This window comes from Neofelis nebulosa, chromosome 5 (assembly GCF_028018385.1).
Source record: "Neofelis nebulosa isolate mNeoNeb1 chromosome 5, mNeoNeb1.pri, whole genome shotgun sequence".
Lineage (NCBI taxonomy): Eukaryota > Metazoa > Chordata > Mammalia > Carnivora > Felidae > Neofelis > Neofelis nebulosa.
In genome coordinates, this window is record NC_080786.1 from 1,258,906 (window position 1) to 1,280,507 (window position 21,602).

Sequence of the window (21,602 nt, forward strand, 5' to 3'; positions counted from 1 at the left end):
CTTCTTAGAGCCTGTTCCATTTCCTTCACTGATTTCCGAAATGCCTTTTAATTATTTCTTACCTTTAAAAATCATTTCACAGCTTTTAATATTTAGTAATTCATGCTGTCATCAAAGAGGCAACTTTATTCTTTTGATCGTCGAGACTCCTGTGGGTGTTGATGCTGGATCACGAGATGATGCCGTAATTGGAGACGTATCAGTAGGTCGAGGCTGTGCGTTCGAAGAGCAGGCTTACCGAAGGAAGCAATCCTGTTGGCTTCTTCTTTTCTGCAGAGGAAGAAGCATAATTACAAACCCTGTATTATTATAGTATAGAGAACCTTTTTATGATATTGGTGTAGGAGGGTTCTAAGCTTCCCATGTTATAATGGACACATTCTGTATACCTGCCCTACAGTGTAAGGAGTCAGCAGCATAAGGCACTACATTGCAGTCAATCAGTTCATCAGTATTTATTGATTATCATCTCATGAAGGAAACTGCGCCGGGCACCTTTGGGGATGCAGAGGATTCAAGGTGTTTAAGATGCCTGTACATTTCACATAACTCAGCCAGAAGCATAGCACAGGGAGGACGCTATCGGGCAAAGAATAGAATGAGTCTCCCGATGGTGTCTGCTAAGGTACATTCGGAAATTAGACACAGGTAGAAACGGTTTTGTGCAAGACTTTTCAGAATGAATTTCATTTTCCTTTAGAGCACTGAAAGTATCATATGGTGTCGATTTAAGGGAATAACTGACTTTAAAAGAATAAAGCAAAGGAAGACACTGGTTAATGATGGGCCACAAGGGAGTGGGTTAAACATAACTCTTGGGCCTGGTTGATCTCTGATACATCGCAGGCCAGTAATTAGAAATTACCCAAGGTTAACGAGGAGAATCACAGATTGCTTAGTTACTATTTTGTTTCATTGCACATGTGGTCTAATGTGCCATATCAACATGTACCCTTTCTTGTTTTCAGCATGCACTCCTGGCTTTAAAGTTTATACTTGCATTTGCCATACCTGATAAACCACGGCATATCCAGATGAAACTGGCCCGATTGGAATTTGAGTCTTTGGAGGCACTCAAGCAGCAGGTAAAGGCAACTGTCCTGAAAGTCTATGTATTTCTTTAGCAAATGCCAGGGGCCATAATTTAGAGGACTCGCTCTCAGCATTTCCTTCAGCCCTTGCAGTTACTAGCTCAAATAAATACAGAGGACTACAGTTTAGGACGGTGTAACAAAACCAAAATCCTAATAATATGAACAACAAATAGCTTCAGGGAACTAAACTAGGCAAGACAAAAATATCCAAGTGATGTTAAAGAATAGAGCTAGCATTCAGCAGAAGAACAAGGCCGGGATTTCCAAGACTTGCCCTGGAGCAGCCCCCACCGTTTCTAAGTCGGCCTTCTGCAGAAGCATTAAACGAGGGGAACTGAGTAAATAGAATCTTGCATAATATCGCAGAGAGTGAGGGGGGAATGACAACGTGTGGGCGAAAGCATCAGAAAACGCCCTGGAAGTAGCAGCTTCTGCCAGTGATCTCCGTATTCTCCTCAAAGACGATGCTTGGAGGTCTTCACTCCGACTCTCGATTGCAGCAGAGTGTGAGCAGGAAGACAGACTCCTACGTGCCCGAGCCAGTTCTCTCCAGCGATACGTAGCAGCGAAACCAATGAGCAAATCAATAAGGCGGTGTCATCTGAGAAGACAGACTCTGGGTCCGGGACCCGGGTTCTGACCCACACAGTCCGTTAGGCTACCAAACCACCTGATACAGGAATTTTTTTTTTTTTTTTTTTTTTTTTTTTATGTCTGGGGAGCTGGGAGGAAAACAATTGAAAGGGGGACCCATCCAAGCTGACCCTCTGATAGAAGCAAGGGGCTCCAGGATGGTGCACGAGGCAGGAGTCCCCACACAGGAGCAGAGCATGCCCCCAGTGAGGCAGGGTGTCCCCAGAATAAGACTTGCGATAAGAGTACAGAGAAGAGGGAGGAGCACGCGTCCACCAGCTGGACGCAGCCGGGGAGGAGACTAGATTCCCGAGGTCTCCTGGGTGGGGACGGGTTCACCTAGCCAGTGTGCTTGAGTCGTAGACGCCGGGCGTCGTGCTCAGCAGTGAGGGACCAGAAGCACTCACAGCAGTGTCGGGAAGCCTGTTACCCCCTCTGACACTTCTTGTCGATCTGGGGGTGCTGGCCAACACAGCTACACAAGAGGAAAAAATAGGAGGTCAAGTAACCTGGAAGACGCAAGTGTATTATTACTTGAAGGTTATAGGGTTATATATCCAAAAACCACAAGATAAATAATTGGAAACAAATAGGAAAACTTGGTAAGGTTACAAGAGTCATCTAAAATTATTTGTTTCCTTTCACAAGAAAGGACAGCCATTTGAAGACATTATTGAAGAAAAAGTCTCATTTACTGAAGAAGCCAAACTATAAAACCTTGAGGTAGTAATTGATCAAAACAATTTGGATAATCTATATCAAGAGTATTTTTAAAAGTCTGCTGGGACCAAAAGATTCAATCTTGTGAAAATTTGATGCCAATTGGAGTATATAGAAACAGACATTTGAGAATAGCAAGGAGATTTCTGAGTAAAAGAAGAAAAATGAGGCCTCTAGCCCTGCCAGATATTAAAATGTATTCTGAATAATACGATAGTTATAGCAATTGAGTCCATTTTGAATTAGGGAAGAAACAGATCGGCGGAATACAGAGTCTGTAAACGGACCCAAATAAAACTGGGACTTCAGCGTATGGTAAAATTAACATTCTGCGGCAGTGGGGAGAAAGAACTGCGGTTACATGGTCTGATGACAAACAGTTGTTTGGGGGAAGTTATTGTACTTTGTTTCGCCTCATTCCTTACACACCTCTTACCACCACCACCCTGCAAAATTTAGATGGTTAACAGATACAAAAAGTATGACAATTTAAAACTTCTCTGTGACAAAAGAGAAAGAGACAAAACTCAACAGATAAATTGGACAAACTGGGGAGATACTTGCATGAAAAACGGTTAATATCTTTAATTTAAAAAGAATTTTGAGGGGCGCCTGGGTGGCTCAGTCGCTGATCTCACGGTTCGTGATTTCAAACCCCGCGTCGGGCTCTGTGCTGATGGCTCAAATCCTGCTTCGGATTCTGTGTCTCCCTCTCTCTCTGCCCCTTCCCCGCTCGTGCTCTGTCTCACTCTGTCTCTCAAAGATGAATAAACGTTAAAAAAATTTTTTTTTTAAGAATTTTGATAAACTCATTTAAAAGGACAGTCCAGTAATCAAAGTTAACATAAGAAGAGGTATTCAGCCTCACTCACAGTTAAAGAAACATAAGGTCACACAGCAGTGAAATACCGCATTTTACACGTTCTGTTGCCAAATGTTGGGTGACGATCTGTTCTCGTCTGGTATGGGGAAAGGGACACTTTTATGTACTTGACAGAAGTGTGAATTGGCTTAACCTTTCTCGAATGCAGTTGAATCAAAATTTAGATTACCCTCCAAGCAGAATGACTCTCGCCAGGGTAACCGTTCTAACCGCAAAGTGGACCAAAATGCAGGTGTCGAAACATCTCCATTAGCAAGAACCCTGAGACAGCCAAACTCAGTAGGAGACAGATGAAAATAATTGTTGTCTGATAGTGGTTCCATATGAAAAAGTTCTGTGAGCCTGCTTTTTGAAAAGATCTGTTTGTGCTGGAGGCTGTGCACACGTGTGCCTGTATGAGTGCGTCGTTGCCATTTTATCAAGTGGAGAAAGCAGGGTCGAGAACAAATTTGAGCTCACTTTTGAAGACGAGAAGGAAGGAAGGGAAGAAAAATGGACAAATGCAGATGTGTTTTTGGGGAGAAGGGCGCCTGGGAAACGCTGAACAGTAGTTACCTTTGAGGAGGGATCAAGAGTTCTCTTTTACATACGGTTTGAACTTCCTGGCCATGCACGTGTATTACTTTTTTAAGGTCAACAGGAATTCTTCGGGAGGGGGATTAGTTGCCATTTGTTACCTGTATGCTTTTCTGCACTTGAAACACTAATGTAAGTAAATAAGGAATGAACCCTCCCTCATGCTGGTGGTTTGAACAATTACTTAAGTTCCCTAATGCCATTTTCAGACTCCCCTGAGAGCATCCTTCACGCATTCTTCCTCCTCCTTCCTCGTTCTTTTTACAAACATTCCTATATGTTGTTGGTTTTCTTCTTGGAAAAAAAAGTGTAAACGTCGGGTGAAATTTTTGGAGTAAAATTTATTTTCACATACCATGTGTTTTGCACCTGAAGTTTGAAGGCATGACTCAAGTGTGGAAACCCAGAGGCGATGTTGAGGCGCAGTGGGATTTGTCTGTAAAGTCCTCAGTGGACCTGAAATGACGTCAGGGTAAGACCAAGGCTGAGGGCAGGCCCCCTGAATTTGGCACCCCACTCTACTTCAGAGGACTTGCTCAGCTCCCATTTAAAGGAGAGGCTGAGGGGCACCTGGGTGGCTCAGTCGGTTGAACGTCCAACTTCGGCTCAGGTCATGATCTCGCGGTTTGTGAGTTCAAGCCCCGCGTCGGGCCCCGTGCCGACAGCTCAGAGACTGGAGCCTGCTTTGGATTCTGTGTCTCCCTCTCTCTCTGCCCTCCCCTACTTGCACTCTGTCTGTCTCTCTCTCAAAAATAAAGAGTAAAAAAAATTTTTTTGTTTAATAAAAATTAAAAGAAAATAAAGGAGAGGCCGAAACTCTAGGGGTGAGGGGCAGAAAAGTCAGCAACCTGGTGGGGGCAGAGCACAGCCCCCTCCCCACCCCCACAGCCAGGTTCCTTAGACTTGTGACAAGCATGTGGGCACAGACAGTTATAACGGCCTCGTTGTTCAGATCCCCAATCTTACACTCACCCTCTTTCCTCAAATGTGGTTGTAGGAGGCCCGGGTGCCCTGTGGTTCCTCCTGGGCTGTCCGGGGCCACACCGCCTCTCTTCAAACAGTTGTCCTCCCTGTGCCTTGTCCCCACGGTGAAAGCCTCCCCCCTGAGAGAGAACCTTACCAAATGGAGGTGTCAGGGGCTAAACTGCATTCTGTAAAGGCACCCACCCTCCCGCCTGCCACAGCCAAATTCATCTCCTTAAAAGGTGCATTTCCAAAATGTATCCAGGAACTTATGTCCAATAATTGCTTATGAATATGTGCATTCTATTTATGCGATTTTTACCACTTAGGCACCAGGAATACTTGTGATGACCAGTGGTCCGGAAGAAAATTTTAAACACTTACAGTGAGATTTATAGTCACGGAACTTTTTTAAACTTTTAAATTTCCATTTATGAGCATATTACTAAAGTATGACCATGATTGACACTTTCAGGCTGAAAAAAAAAATTATTAGCATAAAATCCTTTGGGAGAAATGGCAAGAAAATATGATTTCAAAGAGGAGAAAAAAAGGAAAAACAAAATTGTTACTATTAATGAAGAGGGTATCCATCTACTTCTTAAATAGGTGATGGTGGATATCACATCCCTGTGGTATTTCTTGGACATGTTTAAAAAAGTGAGCTAATAGCTTATTTTTAATATTTACACTATGGTAATATGCAATATCTACAGGAAGCTAGACGATACATTTTCATAACTACCTAATTTATGGTGAAAGTTTTTAAATATTTTATTTTAAAGTTTATTCATTTATTTTGAGAGAGAGAGAGAGAGCATGCATGGTAGAGGGGGGGGAAGGCAGAGAGAGAAAGAGGGAGAGAAGATCCCAAGCACGATCCACACTCATAGTGCAGAGCCCAGTGGGGGCGTTGAACTCACAAACCATGAGATCATGACCTGAGCTGAAACCAAGAGTCGGACACGAACCAACCCAAGGGCCCCCATGGTGAAGATTTTAGATGTCAACATAAAATAGTATGGGAGGGCACATAGCACCCAAACATTTTCAGGGGTATGTAAGCAAAAACGTATTTTAATTGTATAGCACTGTCTTAGGAAGAGCTGTGGTAAATCAGGTTTCTGCAGCGACTGCATTTCTAGCGAGGTTCCATACGTTGGGGCAAACAACCCCCTGGCCACCTGCGCACCCCTGAATTCCTTGTCAAGGTGAGATCCTGCTTCATGCGAGTGAGGCTTTCCTCTCGATCAGGATGGCACATTGCCATGCATTTGTCGGAAAAGCAAAGGCTCTGTAATGATGTTGGATATTAACGTGTCTCGTATTACTAAATGCATTTATCTAGAAGTCCCACTGCAGGGCTGCTGTACTCGCTCTGGGGGGGCTCAGAGGTGTGAGTGTTTGCTGTGGACAGTGATCTGTCAGATCATGTCAGCTCCTGGCTTCCCCTGGCTTCCCATCACACCCTGCCTGACAGCGAAACAAAGCCCTAATTCAAAGGCAAAATTTATTTACACTCGTCGTCATTGAAAGATGAAGCGCTAACCAAAATTCTGTCTCGTATTTTACTTGTTTGTTTGTTTGTTTGTTTGTTTGTTTGTTTGTTTGAAGGGAGCTCTGTGCCCAATGTCTGGCTTCCTCTCATGACCCTGAGATCAAGAGTTCCATGCTGTACTGACTGAAGCAGTCAGGCGCCCCTCCCTGTCGCATGTTATTTTAAAAGAAGAAAACAGCCTAAAAGATTTTAAGTCCCTTTGGGCTTTTTTCTTAAGCCATAGATGTGATTCTGTGATTAATATCACCTTCTAAGAAAACGTGATTTTGGTGCTGATTTTGCTATTAAGGTTCTGGAGGGACAGAAATATCCTACAGGTTTTGAGTCCGCATATCTCTCAAATGCCTTAGAACAGGACATTCCTAGCCAGCTCGCACTAGAGATGATCTTAAATTCACGTGTGTGCCGCTCAGATGTCTCCGGTCCATCGAGTGGACAGGGGTGGTGAGTGCTGTGCTCGGGGTTCCTTAGGGCCTGGAACCACAAACCAAGTAGAAGCATTCCTCTCTCCACTATACTGTGTTGAAATCACGATCTGAAAATCTGACCTGGGACGGAGGCTGGACGGTGGAGCCCGTGGCAGCTGCCCCTCTCCTGTCCCCCCTCGTGCCGGCCCGGGCTTCGTGGTGCGGTCACCACTGCAGCACGGGCCACACAGGTTCACGCTTCTGTCAGTGGAGACAGACATTTGTGTTACGTTGCCTGTTGAGCCTCACTGTGCGGAGGTCCTGAGAAGCCCAGAAGGTCCTAGATAGGAAAGGTCGCCCATTTAATGCTTTTCAGAAACTCAGATGAACTGGCACGTCTTCAGTTTACTCGCTGAACTATTGACATTTCTAGGATGTAGAATTTGTCTTCTCTTTCTTTCAACTGACATTTAACTATCTGCTTTGTGAATAAGTAGAGCCTAACTCACGGGGCTCTGCCCGTACATCAAAGGCAGAGAGGGCTTCTGCTGTGTCCTCTGGTCAGTCAGTGGGCCCCAGGTCAAAACTGGAGTTATTGAAGACATATTTTGGAATAAATCTCATTAATGCCTACCTAGCCCATCCCTGGGCTCTTTCACTGTTAAGTGACCAGAAATCGACGGTAAAATTGTCAACAGAAATTATTACTTTTGAATAATTAGTATTTTATGTTTAATTTACGTTTGAATCGCTACTTTTCAATTCAGGTTCTCATTCTACGGACAAAACGTGACTGAGAAATTTAAGTCCGTTCTTAAATTGGGCAGTGCATCTTGAATGGAGAAGTTTACATAAAGACACATGTGCCTGGGCCCCACACCTAAAGAGTCAGATTCCCTAGATCTAAGGTGGGGCCCAGGCACCTACATGTAAAAAACCCCTCCAATTGCTTTAGTGCCCGCCCCCCGCCCCCTAATCCTGAATCCCCAGCAAAGATAGATCCCAAGCATGTTCAGGGGAGTGCCAAGAGCTAGCAAGGTCTGGGCCGGGGTCTGCCACCATAAATGAGGCAGATGGCCTCTTCGCGCCTCAGTGTTTGTTTTATGAAACGAAGGGCTGGATTGCGTGCTCTGTGCGAAGGCCCAGAAATCTGCCATTTTGCCCAGCGCTGTTCTACTGCAGGAGCCCTGAAGCCATTTGGAGAAGTGCTCTGTGCATGGTAGCTGTTCCTCTTAGCCGTGGTGGGAGGGGACAGAGGAAAGGAGAGGTACTGAGGGCAGGTCCTTCGTGGGGGTCAGATAGGAAACTGTGGCATTTCTAAGTACACAGGCGGGTCAGATGTACGTGAAGGTGAGAGGCAAACTGGAGAAAATAAAATGGTTTGCGCTGCAGACAGAATTCTCAGAGAGTCAGGTTCCAGTCCGTAAGACCTTTGCAAGAATTCCAGAGAGTAAATATCATCCTCGCGACGCCCTTTTGTTTCTTTTCAAATTGACGTGCTCAGTTCTCGGTAATTTTGAGATTTAGTTAAAAATAGGAAGGAGCCACTCAGCGTCCTAGAGCGCGAGGACCCCGCGTCCTCAGAACAGCTCCCACTTCAACCGGCCTCTGGGCAGCCAGGCGTCCCAGGGCCAACCACCCACAGAAGCCAGGGCGCTGGGTCCAGACGCAGCTTTTCAGAAAGATGACAGCCTCCGAAATCAGTCAGAACAAATAAAGACTTCTAAGAGGAGCCCACGGTGCTAAGTATGGCCCTTGAGGACCTCGAAACAGGTGTGGGACCCTTGCCGGGCTGGGCCAGCGGGCCAGTGGCCTCAAGGCCCGTCTCTGTTTCCTAGAGGGAAGTATATTTAAACCCTTTCCGGCACTTACCAGTCATCTCTGAACTTCCCTTGCCCTGCCTCTGTGCTCTCGAGTCGGGGTGGGTAAACCCGGCTTTTAAGGGAGAGTTTCGCCGGACTGTTGAATGTGTAGTCACAGGCTGGTGTCCCAGCGTGCGGGTCAGGAGGAAAGGAGTCCGGAGAGAGAACCGGCTTCCGAGAAAGGCACTGGCCGTCGGTGCCAGACGCGGCCTCAGTCCTCAAGGACGGACGGCCCATCTCCCAGGGCCCCAAGCCGGGTGCCGGCCTCGCGGGCTACGGGGCCTCGAGACCTGGGGTGGCCCCTCCGAGCGGACCTCTCCCCTCCTCTTGTGTTGGCATCTCCCCAACACAGCAAGGCCCTGGGAGGTGGTGCCCACCGCGCGTGGTCAGAGCGAGGCTCCAATGAGACATAGCGTGTGTGTGTGTGTGTGTGTGTGTGTGTGTGTGTGTGTGTGTGTGTGTTGTGGGGGAGGGGGGAGGGAGAGACGAGGGTGGAGAAGCAGGGCAGGGACCCCCTCGAGCTCGGGGGCCCTGCGTCGCCAGGCCCGCCGGGAAGGAATTCCGGGAAACTGGTGCCGGGAGACCGGTTTAGGTGACAGTCACGACTCCCCGTTTTCACGGCCCGCACGCAGCTGGGCAGCAGCCGTAGTGGAGGGACTGGCAGGTGCACTGGTGACAGTCCCCAAGTGCCCTGCTTCCTGGCAGCCGGCCCTCGGCTTCACGGGGGAGCGCCCCGCCGCCGCGTGGCACGGGGGCCGGTACCCACCTCTGTGCCTCCCCGCCCCCTGCCGCACCCGGCCAGGCGGCTCTTCACCCCTGTGTTCCCTCCTCCGGCACAGGGCCTGACGCCCAGTAGACTCTGAACACATCTCCGCCCCCTCAAACTGCGTTTGTGGACTCCCACGTAGTTGAGAAGCTAATATATTAAGTAAATGACAGGTGACGTCCTTGGACAAGAAAAGAGGAGCCTTAAAATAGGTCCTCTGGAGAAAATGGAAACAGCTGGGTCATATGCCTTTCTGGGATCACTAGGTGGAGAGTGCACTCCGAGGACTCGGGTCCGAGCACTTCCTCAGGTCCCCATACCCGAGCCCTAATGAAGCCCAAGTTCTGTGCTTTTTCCCCCAAGAAGACCGTGCTTGATATCAGCGACAAGGTGGCTCCCAAAAGATGGTAAAATAAACCCAAATCAAGCCAGACAGAATTCTAAAGTCGTTTTTACTTTGCGAGAAGTATCTAGACTCTACAGCAACCCTCCTCTTACCACTGATGTGTAGACATTTTTCCCCTGCATTTTCTGTTCTCGCTGGAGAAGCGTGCTGTAAGGTACACAGAGCCAATAGACGTTGAAATAAGATGCTTCACTAAAGCTCCAGATCATTTTTGTCTTCTCTAGTAAACAGGGTTGGAATTTGTTGCTCATCTCATTCCCCTGGTTTTCTAAGCAAAATTTTAAATTGTAGCTCTTAGCTTTTTCCCCAGATGTAAGAAATCTAGCCAAATGAGAACCAGAGCTATTTTTACTTGGGGAAATTACCGAACAGGCCAGGAAACAGAATAAAATGTAGCATTTTCCTAGCCAACATGTAGGTAAACTGGAAGCACGGTGGGCAGAGGACGCCTGAGAGGACAGTTCTGTTCCACGTGGAACGGCTTCGAGTTCACGGTGCTGTCCAGGTGACACCCTGTGCTTTGACCCTGGCTCACGTTTGTCATCAAAATGTGTCTGCATTTGTAAAGAAAAAAGTTCACCTTACAGCACATTACTTTAGAGATTTCAGAATGCTCACAACCATGTGTATATTTTTTATTTCTGGTATAATCATATACAGTGTTAGTTTCAGGTGCACAGTGCAGTGATTCGACAATTCTCTGTGCTACTCAGTGCCCATCATGACAAGTGTGCTCTCAATCCCTTTCGCCTCTTTCGCCCATAAAAACTATATGTTTTAAAAGAAAAAAAATGTATATTCTGGCAAGATAGTAAAAGTTCTAAGAGTTCCAACCTCAGATTCTGTACTAGAATAATAATGATGTTGCCTTGAAGGGCCAGCATGTGTGAAAGCAGGCCTTCCTTTTCTAGGAAAATGCCCGGGCTGTTATGAATGCATCTGTTTGCTTATTTTTTAACCAAATATTCTAGGATATTAAAGACTATATGGTCGGCTCACTAAGATCAAAGATATTTGTCCGTGACCACCAGACGAGAAGCTTCTTAGGGACAGGATTACACCAGACACAGATTTTGTATTTGCTGAGTGAGTCCGTAATTAAATGAACATCACTAGGGTCAAAGCCCCAGCCCTTTGTGCCTTTTTCTGTTACTAAATTCTAGTCTTTTGACTTTGAAATTATCTTCTGCATGTTATATTTGGGATTCAGGAAACCATTATTGAGTATTTACTATGTCAGGAAACCATAGACTTTTTAACTTTTGTTTTTAATTACTAGTAAATTGCTAAAGTAGAAAATATTTAATATAATAAATGGTATTATTTTCCATTGATTTCTATTGCCACAGAACCTCAGGATTATGATTGAATATTATATCATGCAGTGAATGTAAACCTAAGAGATTGGGCTGAAAATTCAGTGATTGATAGACTAGAAAATTTAAACATTAAAGTAAATCCTTAAGAACAACACAGATTTGCCCCTGTGTCCTGAGAATAGAATACAGAGAACAAGAAATGTTTGGTTTAGGAACTTTTTGAAATAATACCTAATTAAAGGAAAATAATCGTTCTACATTAATAATGGCTCTAAGAACATAAATAGTAAATTACACTGAATTCATACATGAGTCATAATTAAAATACAGATCTTAAAATTCAGCAAGTATTAAGTGCATTCTGTGACCAAAACACAAAAATATGAATTATCAGAAATTCCCTATATCGTGTAATTGTCCAATGTTAGAGGAAAAATTCGCAATCCTGTCCCAAACCCTGATTTTACAGATTAAGGAAAGGGTCATTAACTGTGGTTGTTAGCTTGCAAGATGGGCCCCAATGTTCCCTGCCTCTCTACTATGTACACCCATTTGAAGTCCCATCCCAATAGGATACTACAGAATAGTGTTAAGTCTCTTCTGAAGCTAGGTCATTACAAGTTTATTTATATATAGTTATAAATTTTTAATGACCTAGCTTAATATATATATATATATATATATATATATATATATATATATAAGCTGTATATGTGTGTGTGTGTGTGTGTGTATATATAATTTGTAATGACCTAGAAGAAGACAGAAGCTATATATATGTATGTCTATATATAGCTTCTGTCTTCTTCTTCCTCTTGGATCATTTGCTCTTAGGAAACTAGCCGCCATGTTGTGAGGACGCTCAATGTTGGAGGAGGTCAAGAGGATGTGGTGGCTGGTTGACCCAAGACCTGGACCCTGGGCAGTCAGAGGCTCCTCCCCTGTCCTTGGAATGTCCGTTCTAACCACTACTCCAACCCCAGGAGCCATTTTGGAGACACAGCCTTGAGAGAATAGTTGTTGAGACCATCTGGACTGTATATATGACCGAATCCCCCTAAGATCTCTATATGAATTTTAAGATTCTGCTGGGCACGTATGGAGATCTACTCGTCTTGCGGTCACTCAAGACAGACCTCGCATGTAATTGCCCTGCTGCCTACCTGGAGACCACTCCAGGTCTGCCTCTTTTTTCAGGCTCTCCTTGCCCTTTATGTATGGGGGCCAGTTTCAGATTTCACCTGAAGAACCCCCAAGGTTGTGAACCAATACCCAAGCAGCCAGTGGAGAGCCTCAGATGACTAGGAACAACCAAGTGAGTGAACCATCTTGGAAACAGATTCTCTAGTCCAAGGGTGGGCAAACGTTTTCTGTAAAGAATCAGGTAGTAAATATTTAAGATGTATGGGCCATACAGTCTCTATCAAAACTACTCAGTTCTGCTGTTGTAGTGCAAAGGCAGCCACGGGTAATACGTGAATGAAAGGAATAGACTGTATCCCAACAGAAGTTTACCTGTAAACACGGGCAGTGGGCCAGATGTGGCCCGTGCACCATGATCTGTCATCCCCAGCTCTTAGCCTCAGTCGGTCGCCCAGATGACTGCAGCCCTGCTTCCTGACTGCACAACCATGAGAGGCCCTGAGCCACAACCACCCGGCTGCTTCCAAATTCCTGACCTACAGAAGGAAGGAGAATGACTGCATGTTGTTTTAAGCCACTCAATTTCGGAGTAATTTGTTAACACAGTAATAGATAACTAATGTACCAATAATCCAGGAGAGGAGGCCGGGGGCAGATGAACCCAGTTTGACTGCGAGGTGCTAATTGTTGAGGCTAAGCGGTAGGTAGATATGGGGATACATGATACTGGCCTCTCCACTTGTGTGTAATAAGTTAAAAGAAAAAAATGGGTAAGTGATTTGTCTGCAATCAGCCCATGACAAAACCACAAAGCCCATGCTGCATACCCGGTCTCTGGCTCTGAAGTCCTGTGTTCTCTCGGCTTCCTCTTTCTGCATAAATAGCAACCAGTATAGATTTGGCTGTTTGCCCAAGTTTCCCCTCAATTCTTTACCACCTTACTACCTCCAACTTAACATTCAAGATAGTTCTTTGGACTTCGATACCATCGTTCTTGTTGAGCCATCCTGGGGACCTTTGTACCTCTTCCTACCCCTTTACAGTATGGACTGTAGAGTTGGTCGTTCCTGGGGGATGGAGCCTTTGCTCAGAGACCCAGAGTCCTACCTGCATGTGGCCTGGGAGAGAAGAGTGCTTACTGTTCACATTCGTATGGAATGCTGCTGCCACCAGAGCACCCGCAAATCCGTTATCTTTTTTTAAAGAGAATTTCTTTAATGTTTATTTATTTTTGAGAGAGAGCATGAGTGGGAGAGGAGCAGAGAGAGAAGGAGACACAGAATCCGAAGCAGGCTCCGGGCTCTGAGCTGTCAGCACAGAGCCCGACGCGGGGCTCGGACTCACGACCGTGAGATCGTGACCTGAGCCAAAGTCAGACGCCCAACCGACTGAGCCACCCAGACGCCCTACAAATCCGTTATCTTAAGTAATTCTTACATAGCCTCCGAGGAACGGCCTGGCAGGTGTCACTCCGGGATTATATAGGTGAGAAGACAGAGACTCTGAAAGTTTAAATGGTCAAATAAAGGTGCTGGGTTCAGTGTTCTTGCTTCCTTCCTATACTACTCTGATGCTTCAGGACAAACAGGATTTGACATTAAATAGAATACAGTTCACTTTGTGAAGACACAGTGGGTTGGCACATAGTAGGTTCTGAAATGAGTTTAACTTCGCTTTAAAATCCCTCTGAAATTAGAAATTACCCTGAAAGGGTTTTAATTGGCAATGTAAATAACTTAATATATTGATTGTTAGGTACGTGACATGGATATTTGAAATAACTTGTCTTTTGATACATTGCATTGACTGTATGTTCTCACCTCCCCTCTGGAATCAGAGAATGAGTCTGGATTATTCTGCTCTCGTGGTTCCCCAGGAAAACCGTGAACTAAGGTTCAGTGGTGGATTCTGAATATCTCATGCATTTAACCAGATGTCTTCGGTGACGCCATTTACAAATGAGAGAAAAGGATGTGATAGGCGAAGGCAGTGGTGGGAGAACAGAGAACAGAATCGCAGACCTGGTGAAGGGTCATTGGACGATGAAATTCAGCTCTAAAGTACGTCACCTCCTCGTTCCCCTTTCCTTCCAAACATCTGTTTAGTGTTGTGTTTTCCCCTCCTAAACATGTGGTTGGAAGGAAATGAATTGTCTTCTCATAAATGTTTGGGTTTGTATTTTGTTTGTTGGTGGCTGTCCTTTCAGATAGAGTATACAAAGCAGTTACTGTCGGCCAGGTAACTATGTTACCAGGGCTGTAACTTGAAATTCTTGACCCCCCCGCCCCCAAACCAAGCTGGAGGAAAAAAAATCGATTTGTTATTTGGAAAGCAAATGGATCTCAAGATTCTCTCCGGTTCTTCATTCAAGTTGCTCAAAGCAGTGTTCGTGTGGGTAGACTTGCAGGCTCTTTTGTTTGAATTGTCTTGAAAAAAAAAAATGAGAGGCGTATTTTTAATTTTCGAGTCTGGTTTTAGTCACAGGCACGAGAGAAAAGGAACTGCCAAATGTCTGGGAAACACAGCACCAACGCCTCTCCTTTCCCATGTGATAAATATTGTTTTGATTAGAAGCAGAATAAAACCAGGTTGCTTTTTTTGACTTCTTGGACTAATGAGTTCGCTTTTTCTTTTTTGTTTTTTTTTTTAATGTAAGTTGTAGAAAACCATTTCCAAAGACATCGGTCTGGGTTATTTAAACTTTATTCAGGATAGCTGTGCACAAATCATTTCTGTGAAAAATGACGTGTGATTAAATAGTTACCACCCAGAAACTCGCTAAGGAATTGTCATGTCTATGCGTGTGCCAAAACATTGGCCCTAAATGAAGCATTTTGGTTCTCTGAAGGGTATCAAATATGCCAGGAGCACAATGGGTGGTTTCATGCCCTGGGTGTTAAATGGCTTTTGGAGTCAGGTATACATGTCTCGGGAATCCCAGCTTCACTGCTGAGTAACCCTGGGCACATTACCAAACATCTATGGGCCTCAGTTTCTTCCTCTGTGAAATGGGCGTAATGACAGGAATAACCACACGGGGTAAGTAAGCAGTCGGGTCCAGGCCGGCAACCGAGTCTGAGTCTATTGCTTGTCCACCGTTTTCCACCATAGAGCAGATGGGTATAGACAACAGAATTCTCTGCTGAGTGCAATGTAGAACTTGACCACGGGGAGACAAAAGACTCCTTTTTAATGCTCCGCCCTTGGAAATGGATGGGTTTCATACGCCACCCTTGGAGACCTTGCAAAAGAGAAGGAACTGCCTGCTTTGGACATTCACCTACTTTCTGGCCGTGAGCTGCCTCAGATCCCACCACCCCCACCACCACCCCCACCGCCCCACCCTGCCCAAGCTCTGTGGTTCCTTCAGAACGGTTACTCTCCAGCTGTATTTTAACCCAAAACAGGTCATTTTGAAATGCGAGTCAACCAAAACTCATTGGACTTCAAGTGAATTTCTGGAAATGAAAACTGGGGCCACCTCCCCGGGCAGTGGGCTGCTTTCAGAAATCACAGTGGGGCTCCGCTGGGTACTTGCTCTGTCAGTGGCGACATTCACGCGTAGTGGGCTTGAAATAAATGAGAGCTTCGAGTTCCTAGTAGGAATAGCGATACGAGATCAACATGGTCAGAGCTGCAGGGTAGGATTCTGTGGAATCTGTGTGCGTAGGTCAGTCACCGTTTTCTTTTCTCCCCTCCCCCCCAACTCCTCATCTCTGTCTCTTCTTCTTTTTCCTGATTTTCAAGAAAGGAAAAGGCCTACGTGCCCAGAGTGGCCCTTCTTTGCATTTTATGTCATCCATACGCCGCCCTCCTTTCAACCTTCATTCTTCATGTTTGGGTTACTATTTGCGTGCACGCGCTCTCTCTCTCTCTCTCTCTCTCTCTCTCTCTCTCTCTCTCTCTCTCCGCTTCATTTCCTTTTAGCAAACTATCCTGCTTTCTCTCCTGTGGATCGTTGCAGATGCTCATTCATGCACCCCTGGTCTCAACCCCTCCTCCGGGATGGCCACAGACTCGTGGCCCGTGCTCTTGGCCAGCATTCCTGCTTGGGAAGCTGTGTGTCAAGGATAAGGGTGACAGCCCTAGTGAAGACTGCCCTCTCTTAGTGGGGGGCTTGGGGTTGAGGGGCTCATCTCCTCTCAGAGTGGCCCGTGCTGGCCAGGCGTTGGTAGGGGAGCCCCTCCAGTGCGCTGACCCCCGTGGGGCCTGGGAGATATGCGGGCTGCTTTCCTGGTAAGAGCAGAGGTTGGAATGGACCTCATTCAGATCCCGCTGTCAGAGATGCAGCCCGACGCCAACTGAACTCGCTGTCCCCTGAAGAAAACGGCCCACCCCTTCGATGGTCATAATTAACTCGCCTCTGAACGCGGCCATACCAGACGGCAAACGAGGGGCTGTCTCACCTGGAACCAAGAAGTGCATGCATCCCAGGGAGGAGAACGCTCTCTGTTCCTCCTCTCCAGAAGCCTCTCTCCAGGCTTGGGCTGAGGAAAGTACAAAGTAGGGTGGGAGAGACAGGAAATAAAAGGCTGAACAGTCGAGAGCTCTAACAGAAGCTGCCTCCTGCCAGATCCTGAGTGCAGCTTTGTTTATGGCCCTGCCACAGTAGAGCTTTTGCTTGAGATCATAGTGCACATAATTTTTGTCGTTGCAACAAGGCAGGGAATAAAGACAATTGTTTGCCATTTGTGTGGTCCCTCTCACTTGGTCAAAAAGAGTGCTCTGTGACAGAGGCCCCAAGGTCTAGACAGCACTAGTTTTGAGATAAGCCGCTGACTCAGTAATGCTGGAGCGCCCTCTGCAATGGGGACAGTAACCACAGGAAGTAGGGTGATGCTCCCAAGAGCCCGTCCAGCGCCTGGGCGTCGGCTGTGTTCTCAGCCATCGCCGGTGTCCTGCCTGGGACGGTGGAGACCGCCAGGCGTCTCGACAGTCACCTCTGCTTGCCTCCTTTTCCATATTCTCTTAAAACAACTGCATCAGCATTTCCGGTCTGCCCACAGTGGGAAGCTGTGTGTCACCCCCCCCCCCAGGCCCCCTCAGATCCCCGTTCAGACCGCGCGCACTCGGCCAGGGGGTGGCTGAGTGGTAATGAGCTGTCGTCGTCGTGGGGGGGCCGAGCGGGTTTGATTTTCATTCACATTTGGCTATAGGACCTGGCTGTCTTTCATCCCTAATTTCAGGAATGCTTGTGACAGTCCAGATACCCCTGTTTTGTAGAATTGTCTGTTAAAATACGTACGTACATCTTTCCTCTCTGGAACTCGGGCCTGTCCTGCCGACACACAGGGTGTGCCAATCAGTCAGGTTAACTGTAGAGAGAAGAAAAAACTTAGGTTCTCGTGAGTTGATTATGTCTTAACACGGTGGCAGTCTCAGGAAGAAATGGTTGGTTAGCACGTGGCTAATCCCCTTGAAGTTGATTTTTCTGGGAAACAATAACGCCAGGCACAGTTGTCCCTGAGCTGCAAAATACAGACTCAGGCATCTTCAAATGGTCCTCCATTAGACTTGAAGCCATCTGCCTGTTTGCAGCGAAAATACACATTTTCCACTGTTCTGAGCACTGTGACGGTGGCATCCCTCCAGAGAAAGCACAAACAGGGCCCTGCAGAAGCACTGTCGCCAGCCGGCTCTGCAAGGCACTTCGAGTTCATGTCCCCTGACCTGACGAGGGAACAGAGAACCAAAGAAAAATACAATGTCTTTTCGAAATTAAGCTCCCCGTCTCTAATATCCTCCCGGGCTTCCAGAGGATTAAATCGCACTCGATCCGCCTTCATCGAGTTTCCATTTGCATTTAGACTCTCACAGCTGTGAGACCATCGTCAGAATCAGTGTGATCTGCTTTTGAGGGAGGACAGTTGAAATGGGAGGGCGAGTCTCCCTGACCGGAATGTCCCCGGGCTGAAGGTGGTATCATGCGTGGCCCCAGAGCGGGCGTCGCCTCTCTGCACTGTGCCGTGAAGTCAGATTAGCATCTCCGCCACGCTGCCCAGGGTTCCAGACCCGCCCCCCTACAGGGTCGCCGCGTTCACGTGGACTAGACGATCTAAACACCTGTTGCCTTAGGCGACAGACATAATCGTTGGAATAATAATTTGGCCTCAGTGCACGCACGCAAAAATGGACACATACCAGCTGAAGGACCTCGTCCTGCTGACGTTATGGGACCTTCCACACGGTAACCCAGTGAGAGAGGCGTCAGCTTCTGTGTGCCGTGTTAACAGGATGGCGTCCTACGTCGGAGAGCCATCGGAGAGAAGTTTCTCTTCTCTTCAGAAGTCTCTACCTGGAAGTGTTTACAGAAAACCTCTCTTTTCCGAATACAGCACTGTTGTATTCAAAGTATGTGCAGTGGGCGAGCGTGAATCTTCCGAGTGTTCGGTTAGATGAGGTAAGTGGGACGGAATGGGTTTGGGGACATTACCTTCCTGCCGTTACATAAATGGCACCCTGCTTGAGCAGGCACATCAGGGTTTTCATATGGGTCCAAGAGCACATCAGAGTAGTTTAGCATGCTGCAGGCTTGGGATGTCTTTCTCTTTTCTTTTCTTTTCTTTTCTTCTCTTTCTTTCTTTCTTTCTTTCCTTCTTTCTTTCTTTTTAAGAAAATATGAATAGAGAAAGTCTCACAATATTGTCATCGTGAAAGGTTCCATTACAATCCAGGTAACAGGATGCAAATACCCTTGCCCTGCAGAATCAGACATGAGCACAGCAAGAAGAGTTGAATATTTTGTAAAGTTATTTCTTTACATGACAGTAAAAGGACATATGTAAAATTACTTAGAGAAAAAGTCTTTTTGCAGTAACTTCGTAGTAAAATACAGTTAAGAACAACTTGTGTACTGTTCTCACTCCCTCCGTTTTACCTTTCGCTCAGCTTCTGTTGGATGGGGAGGAAAAAGCTAGATAATCTCATGTAATGTAATACATCTTATTGTGCATTGTCAAAGCAATTAGCATGGCAGAAACAACCCCAGCTTCTCCTTGAGCACAAATGAAGGACTCAAATCGCTCTCTTCCTCCTCCTGCTTTCCTTTTTAAAGATGGGTCTTCAGGAATAACATGCTGAAAAAAGAGAACGATATTCAAATGTAATATAAAAACTCCCCTTAAAACACTTGAGAGACATTCAGCCTTTATAAGTTTGTTTTTTTTTTAATCTGGTATTTTGTTAACATTAACCTCAAGTGTGAAATACAAATTAGATGGGTTAGTTGGTTTCTATCTTACTTACTCACAATTCAGTAATGTAATACGCACATGCTTTTGAACGTTTTTTCTTGTTGTTATGGTTCTTTTGTTGTATATTCAAATTACCTGGTACAATTCACTCCGGTTCCCTGCCGTAATTAGCCATCCGTAACGCAAACCGGATTTTACATCTGGGAAAGAAGATTCTGAAAGATACAGATGCGTGGCTATAGGGGAAGTAAGAGCACGCACTTCCTCTTCTCCCCCCCCTCCCCCACGGGCGGGGCTCCTCAGACTCTGCATTTCCACTCCTGTTCTGTGGGTGTCGGCTATTTGGGCAGCGGTGGTGGTGACGTGTGGTTCAGAGCAGCTTCACCAGGGATGTTGAAGAGTTCATAGTGAAGGCAACTCAAAGCAAGAAGAGATTAGTGGACGGCTACTGCAACTAGTCAGAAAATATCTAGGTCCGCGAAGTTCTTCCACTGGTCTTGTACCTAGACTCCTCAGCCAGAATGTGGAGGGGAAAAGCCATGAGGAGGGCGACCCAGTCCTGGGCTCGGGACAGGGTGCCCACTGCAGATCGCGGGTTTCGCTCATTCATCCAGCAGACGTCTCGTGTACCTTGTGTGCGTCTTAAGTAGGGCAGTAAGTAAGACATAGGGCGGTATGGAAGGAGCAGATCTGGAAGTGCTGTATATTTGGTGAGTTTGCAAGTGCCGATTATAATTCTTCAGTTGCCAGACTCTTAAATTATACCTTTGAATTCCTCAAAGGAGCAAGCACTAAGTTGAAAAGCAAACCCATTTTCAAAATCACAGCATATCCTGCTGGTTTCCCTTATGTCTCTATTTTCATTTGGTACTTTAAAAAGTACAGAGATTGTCATTCTACAGAGTATAAGAACGTAGCTTAAGCCTCTGAGATCTAACTAATAGATGAGCCATGTTAATAAATCAGTTTTTAGATGAACTAAGATTCTTCTTCTCCACCATCTGAGAGATCTGGGTGACCAAGAACCGCTCGTTAAGGTAACAAGCTGTGTTTTTAGGTTTCCATTGCTAGGGTTAGGAATTGAGGTCCCTAACGTGGGGACTTGTTTAGGGAAACTTTCTCGTTAGTTAGGGATATGCTGAGGAATCTGTTAGGGTCTTGCACCGTCTCTGTTCGGGGACTCTCCTGCAGCTCCCCTGTCCCTCCCACTTGCCCTTTCACTACCACAGCTTTCTCTCCCCAATACAAGCGGAACTCTAGGGGCGCCTGGGTGGCTCGGTCGGTTAAGCGTCCGACCTCGGCTCAGGTCACGATCTCGCGTGATCTCGCGTGAGTTCGAGCCCCGCGTCGGGCTCTGTGCTGACCGCTCGGAGCCTGGAGCCCCCTTCGGATTCTGTGTCTCCCTCTCTCTGCCCCTCCCCCCCCTCCCCCCTCCCCCCCACCCCCGCCGTGGCTGTGTCCGCAGCCTCGTCTCCCCGCCGGCCCTCCTCCTCTGCAGCCACACAGAAGCGCACCAGGTTCCCAGGGCACTGCTCGTGCTTTTGCCTCTGCACTTTCTCGTCTCTCTCCTCTCCTGGCTCCTTCCCTCTGCCCACCTGTCTCCCCTGGAAACATTCTCCTCCTCTTTTCAGACTTGTGGGTCTCCACCGCAGCACGGTCGTCCTCCGTGCTACACGTGATCGTGGTTTACCTACCTGCGTCCTGGAATAGCCAGGAGGGAGCCCGCCTGTGTACATGAAACAGTGAGCCCGCGCCCCTTGACTGGCGACCCCATACGTGCACGTGTGTGCCCAAAGAGGGTCGTGGCTGCGCCATGGAGCGAGGCAGCAGCATTAACCTTCTGGAGGACCCTTCGAGACAGGCCCTGCCCCGGGAGTCCGAGAAGTGCCGGGAGGAAAACGGGAGGTCTGGGCTTGGAACACCTGCGGTCATTTGGGCCCTCTCCTTCGGGTCGAGGGACCTTACCCGGTGCTCTAGAGTTTACGAGTCCGAGGCCTGGATTCCATCCAGTCTGTGCTCCAGCGCGGAGAAGCCAGGCAAGCTTGGGCAAGTCTCGTAACCTCTGCCTCGGTGTCGTTG

The 21,602-nt window shown here is 46.8% G+C and overlaps 1 protein-coding gene across 3 annotated transcripts in view; it reads left to right on the forward strand.

The window, feature by feature from the left end:
• Positions 1 to 21,602, forward strand: part of ANO10 (anoctamin 10) — a 286,676-nt gene that overhangs the window by 218,393 nt on the left and 46,681 nt on the right. For 2 of the 3 annotated variants that reach the window (XM_058729214.1, XM_058729215.1), the window contains exon 12: positions 969 to 1,085. In XM_058729214.1, coding sequence (XP_058585197.1) covers positions 969 to 1,085 — 117 coding nt within the window. Of the gene's footprint in view, positions 1 to 968; positions 1,086 to 15,456; positions 17,019 to 21,602 lie in introns of those variants that run through there. The other variant, XM_058729212.1, reaches the window with a different exon arrangement.